This window comes from Calliphora vicina, chromosome 1 (genome assembly GCF_958450345.1).
Source record: "Calliphora vicina chromosome 1, idCalVici1.1, whole genome shotgun sequence".
In the NCBI taxonomy this organism is placed as follows: Eukaryota; Metazoa; Arthropoda; class Insecta; order Diptera; family Calliphoridae; genus Calliphora; species Calliphora vicina.
This window is the reverse complement of record NC_088780.1, coordinates 79,029,705-79,035,794: the sequence shown is the minus strand read 5'-3', so window position 1 is coordinate 79,035,794 and position 6,090 is coordinate 79,029,705. Positions and strand designations below refer to the sequence as shown.

Sequence of the window (6,090 nt, the reverse complement as noted above, 5' to 3'; positions counted from 1 at the left end):
CCATCCAACTCAAATGTTTCCAACTTGGTTTCACGTACGAAGGAAGAAGCTATACGTGATGACGTGGCGCATGGGTTGATTACTGCCCTGATTGATAGACAGCCTTCTTCAGTCGTCGCATGAACTTCCGCAGTCGGTATTAAAACCTTGTGTAATGACGATGGTAGTCCTAGGGTTGTAACAGAGGCTTGTTGGGTGTGAGGCTTACTTTTAGCTGCTGGCTTCGATTTCTTTACTGTTTGAATAGTTTTGAGAATCTTTTTGTGCCCATGTAAAATTGTGTGGTGTTTCAATCCGCAAACATTACAGCGTGTATTGTTTGTACATTTGTCCAGCAAATGGTTCCTTGCCAAGCAATTGGAGCAATAATGCAGCTGATGTACAGTCTTATATTTCTGCTGTAGATTAAGGTTTCGGAACTTTTTGCAAGTCGCAATACGGTGGTCAGCTTTGCATATACCACATCCAAAATGACGGTTGTCATTTCCGGTAGCTGCATTGGACGCACGTTTGTTTTGCAGGCGGTTATTTGCCTTGGGAGCTGGTTTAGCTTTGGGTTTGGCTACACGGTTCTGTGTGTTTCTGTTACCTGGTGCCATTTTCTAAATGAAAGTAAATGTATAAATGAGTGTGGTAATGTGTTAGAGTGAAGGGTTAGTTACGGATAAGTGTTAAAAAATGGGTTAGTGTTTTGTGAGTATTGGGTAAGTAAATTGAGTAAATGATATAATTAGGGTGTGACTAGTAGTGTTAGTCTAACTAGTGGGTAAAACGACAACTTTAGTTATCGGTCGGATTAAACTTCCTGTTGAGGTTCTCAGTTCAACGACTCTGATACGTCCATCAGAACCGGGAACAGTTTTAACGACACGACCAAGCGACCATTCGTTCGGAGGTATGTTGTCGTGTTTAATGACAACTAAATCATCTACTGCAATTTCTCTCTGAGGGTATTTCCACTTATATCTCTTGTGTAACTCTTTGAGGTATTCATCTTTCCATCTTCGACAGAAGTGGTGATGTTGAATCCTCAGTTTTTGCCATCTATTTGCTATAGTAACGTTTCCATCACTACAATCGGGTTCGGCAGGTGTTAACATGGGTGAACCTATCAAAAAATGACCTGGGGTTAATCGGTTTAAGTCCTGTGAGTTTTCACTTGATGGGCTAAGTGGTCTCGAATTTAGACATCCTTCAATTCTTGTAAGTAGGGTAGCGAATTCTTCAAATGTGTGTCGGGTAATTCTTGACTTCTTAAGATGGCTTTTGAAGCTTTTGACTCCAGCTTCCCATAAGCCTCCCATGTGTGGAGCTCCGGGTGGAATGAAGTGCCAAATCAAGTTTTGAAAACTATTAGCTGCAATAACAGAACTTCTCAATTGTTTAAAGAATTCCTGCCGCTCTTTCTTGAGTAGTTGACAAGCACCAACAAAGTTAGTGCCGTTGTCTGAATGCCATGAATGCTTGGGTAGATAGGTCTGACGTTGGTTCTAAATGAATTGCTTTTGTTGCAAAGCATACGAAGACACAGACGTAACCTTTGGTGACTTTACATGCTCGGGCAGCATACGTTTTTATGTCAAACGGTCCAGCAAAATCAACTCCAGTGTTGCAAAAGGGTCTCGACAATTGAGTACGTTCTGGAGGTAAAGCCGCCATTAATTGGGTAGTTTGGCGATGTCTATATCTTGTGCACTGGGTACATTTATCAACTATGAAGCGTATAAGATTTTTGAGCTTTGGAATCCAATAGCCCGACCGTATAACTCGCAGCATAGCTTGATTTCCTCCGTGTAGAGTTATTAAGTGAACGTGACTTGTCAACAATCTTGTAAAACAACTTTTGTAGGGTAATATAATTGGGTGTCTTTCATCATATGATAAACAGCTTGATTTTGCTAAACGACCATTTGCACGTATAATGTTCTTCGAATCTAAATAGGGTGTTAGGGTAATAAGAGTACTTTTTCCGGGTAGTGGAGTTTTCCTCTGTAAACAAATATATTCTTCAGGGTAATATAGAGTCTGACATATTATTATAAGTTTATCTTTTGTATTAGTAATCTCTTCTGCATCCAGTTGAATACTAGGGTGTGTGAACAGAACTTTAAGACTGTCTCTGGGTTCAGAATGTGTAACTCGGTCGAGTTCTACTTTTTGATGCTGGTTCAACTTTCTGCGGGTACGAGAGATTCGATCATAGAAACGATAAACATATGAAAAGACTCGAAGAGCTCTAGACCATTTTGAAAAATCCTTAAGAATGTCTATTTGGGTTGTTACTGTGTTTGCGTAACTTTGAGCAGTTTCAGCTTGAGTTATGAAGGGTTGTGTCATAGTTGGCCATTTGGACGCAGATTCCTTTAGCCATGAGGGTCCGGTCCACCATAAACTGTTGTCTATCAGCTCTTCGGCAGTACATCCACGGCTGGCAAGATCGGCTGGATTTTCGTGCGACACGACGTGGTTCCAGTTGTTCACTCCGACGGTGTCCGATATAGTAGCAACACGATGAGCGACAAATGTTTCCCATGATTTTGGATGTTTACTAAGCCAAGCTAAAACAATTGTTGAATCTGTCCAAAAATATACTTGATGTAGGGGTAATTTGAGTTGGGTTAATACATTGTTGACCATGTTTGCCAACAACACTGCACCACATAATTCTAATCTGGGTATTGACAGAACTTTAATGGGCGCAACTCGTGTTTTAGCGAAGAGTAGGGTAATTATATTTGGGCCATCAATGGGTGTAACTCGCACATATAAAACTGCTGAGTAAGCTTTTTCTGAAGCATCTGAAAAGCCATGAAATTCTATTTTTGATGTGGGTTTAAAATTAATCCATCTTGGGATTCGAATTTTATTTATATCATCATAAAATTTTAAGAAGTTCAACCATTTTGTAAGGGTCAGTGGTTTTAGACATTCATCCCAGTCTGTGTTATCCTGCCATACTTGTTGCATGATGATCTTAGCAGACACAACAATTGGTGCTAACCAGCCCGCTGGATCAAACAGACGAGCGATATCAGATAAGACTGAGCGTTTTGTGTAAGCATTTCTCTTCTCGATAGTGGGTACGCTAAAGAAAAAGAAATCTTCTTTTGCATTCCATCGAATACCTAGGGTTTTAGTATTATGGGAATCTGGAAGGGTTAGTAAATCCACATCGAGTAAATGGTCTTTGGGTAAAATGTTTAACAGATCAGGTGAGTTTGATATCCATTTCCTCAACGGAAATCCTGCGGAATCTAACACCGTAATCATTTCATTTTGAGCAAATTTTGCATCTTCAATTGTATGGGCACCAGACAAAACATCGTCAACATACATATTGTTTTACAATATATGAGATGCAATCGGGTGGGTAGTTTCAACTTCTTTTGCCAGTTCAAGAAGAGTTCTAATTGCTAGATAGGGTGCGCAATTAACTCCGAACGTGACAGTTTGAAGTTCATAGTCCTTTATGGGTTCATTAACGCTTTTACGAAATAATATTCGCTGAAACGGGGTGTGGGTAGTGTTCAATAAGATCTGCCTGTACATTTTTGTAATATCGGCATTAAAAACGATCTTATAAAAGCGCCATTTTAATATTACAATAGATAAATCCTGTTGTAATGTGGGACCAATAAATAGAGCATCATTTAAGCTGTTGCCGTTCGAAGTTTTGCTAGAAGCATTAAAAACTACTCGAACTTTTGTCGTAACACGATCGGATTTGACAACAGCATGATGGGGTAGATAATAATAAGTCGTGGAAGAACTGTTTGGGTTAAAATTAACTGCTTTCATGTGACCTAAGTCAACATATTCTTGCAGAGTGTTATCGTACTCAGACTTTAAAGTAGGATTCTTCATCAAATTCTTCTCGTTTCTTAAGTATTGTGCCATTGCCACATGGCGTGAGTTTCCTAACTCTAGCTGCGGTGTTCGAAACGGAAGATCTACTTGATAACGACCATTGGGTAAGTGTAGGGTAGTTTTCGTGAAAATATTTTCACATACAGTTTCTTCAACTGACTTTATGGGTTTTTGCGGGATTTCTTCAATTTCCCAAAATCTCGTTAAGCATTTATTAAGGGTTACTGCGCTAAAATATGAAACAATTTTCTGGGTTCTGCAAGTCTCTTCGACGGGTCCTGTCAAGATCCAACCAAATTCGGTATCTTGAGCAACCAGTGTGTTAAGATAGTTTTTCTTAACGCCAGATTTTAAAATCTGCGGGTAGAAATCACTTCCTATAATGAAGTCGATAGGTCTACTTTCGTAGAACTTTGGATCTGCTAACTGAATATTTTCTAATTCTTTGATTAAATTAGGGTTTATGCTTTGGGTGGGTAATGTTCGAGTTAGCGTTTTCATCACTATCGCTTGGATTTCTATACTAAAATCTTTTTGGGTATTGGACCTCAGAGTAACTTCACACATTTTATTTGAACGAGCTGATACAACTTCGTTCAAACCAGATATTTCAGCTATTATGGGTTGTGTGGGTATGTGTAATTTTCGTCTAAATTGATCAGAAATAAACGAAAAATCTGACGCTGGGTCTATTAGAGCTCGCGCTGGGAATAGAGAACCATGAACTAGGATATTTAAAACAGCTGTTCCTAAAAGCTTTTTTCGGTCATCTAATACACTATCAGTTTGTTTGGTCAGAGTTGAAAACGACTGTGACACATTCCGTGTTGATGTTGATGGTTGTTCATCTGTTGGGTTAGAGTTCGTATGTGTGTTAGAATTCGACGAGGGTCTGTGAAGAAGAGAGTTGTGTCTTCCGCCACAATGTCTACAAGTAAAGGTACTGTGACATTCTTTAATGCCGTGAGAAATCGCCAGACAATTATAGCAACAGCCATTTTGTTTAACAAAATTAATCCTTTCGGCTACTCCCATTGAGATAAAGGAGGGGCAATCTCTCAAAGTATGATTTGCTTTACAAAGCTTACATACAGAGCCATTGGGCTTACTAGTGTTTTGGGTTCGGGTGGAGTTTGAAGGATTTTGTTCGGGTTGAGGCTTTCTCTTGGCATGGGTATCTTTTTTGGGTTCTTGGGTAACATTATTTACAAATGTATTGCCTTTTCGCTCATTTTGGTTCTTACTGTCAGAATTTTGTTTATTTCTTGGGTATGTGTTTGGATTCTTGATATCATTAACAGATTCAAGTCCTTTATATGTGTTTGTCAAAAATATGTCCATTTCAGTCCAACAGGGTATATTGGAACTGTCTCTTAGAGTTTTCTCAAAATCTTCGAGTGTTTCTTTGGGCAGTTTAGACGAACAGAGATATACGAAAATTGGATCCCAATTATCTGTATCAATATCTAGTGTATTTAGATTCGAAATACAACTATTTATTTTTCTCTGTAATTTACGAATAGCTACACCACATTGGACATTGACATATGGTAGATTGAATAAAGTTTTCAATTGTGCATTAATTTGCATGCGTTTATTCTCATATTGAGAAGTTAGCTGTGTCCAAGCGATAACAAAGCCATCGTTTGTCAATGGCGCAATGTCAACTATTTCTTTGGCCTCCCCGCGCGTTTTTTGTTTTAAGTAAAACAATTTTTCTACCCCACTAAGACGAGAGTTATTGCCATAAATGGCTTTGAACATATCTCGGAAAGATGTCCAAGATTTGTAATCGCCATGAAAATCTTGCATGTCACATGGGGGTACGCTAAATAATGAGCTAGTTGCTGAGTGGGTTACAGGGGTAGAAGGGGTAGGTGGGGAATTTTTCAAGGTTTCAAGTCGGGTTGCTTCTGCCAGTGCTGCATCAATCGAAATAATTCGAGATCTGAACAGAGATTTGGCTTTGGCGTATTCTCGGGTGAGTTCATCTATGTTGATGGTAGCAGCTTTCTCGGGGTCATCCATTAGTTCAGATTCTCGAACCCATTCATATCTGGTGGAAATCTTATCCCATATTTCCTCCAGTTCTCGTTTCTGGTACTGGATAGCGGCTAGGGTGAGATATTCATCGACGGTCTTCTTGTAATTGTCTTCAAAGGAAGCTAAATCCAATTGGATATAGCGCATGAAACTTGCGGCCATTGATTTTAAGGAGGGCAT

At 39.2% G+C, this 6,090-nt stretch overlaps 2 protein-coding genes across 2 annotated transcripts; both read right to left on the bottom strand.

Annotated features, from left to right (window-relative positions):
* Window positions 1-755: 755 nt before the first annotated feature.
* On the bottom strand, window positions 756-3,336 carry LOC135950943 (uncharacterized). The gene is made up of 2 exons (XM_065500478.1): window positions 1,534-3,336; window positions 756-1,490 (listed from the first exon to the last, which is right to left on the bottom strand). Exons 1-2 carry the CDS (start codon window positions 3,334-3,336, stop codon window positions 756-758), a joined length of 2,538 nt encoding a protein of 845 aa, XP_065356550.1.
* Window positions 3,337-3,342: 6 nt separating this feature from the next.
* LOC135950933 (uncharacterized) lies at window positions 3,343-6,090 on the bottom strand. The gene has a single exon (XM_065500466.1). The coding sequence runs from the start codon at window positions 6,088-6,090 to the stop codon at window positions 3,343-3,345; it is 2,748 nt and encodes a 915-aa protein (XP_065356538.1).

What these genes read in the sequence shown, in the direction of transcription:
- LOC135950943 (XM_065500478.1), bottom strand. Translation starts at nt 3,336, where the DNA reads ATGTATGTTGACGATGTTTTGTCTGGTGCCCATACAATTGAAGATGCA. An exon ending in GTAAAGTCACCAAAGGTTAC is followed by an intron (nt 1,491 to 1,533) that starts GTCTGTGTCTTC and finishes CAATTCATTTAG; the next exon opens with AACCAACGTCAGACCTATCT.
- LOC135950933 (XM_065500466.1), bottom strand. Translation starts at nt 6,090, where the DNA reads ATGCCCTCCTTAAAATCAATGGCCGCAAGTTTCATGCGCTATATCCAA.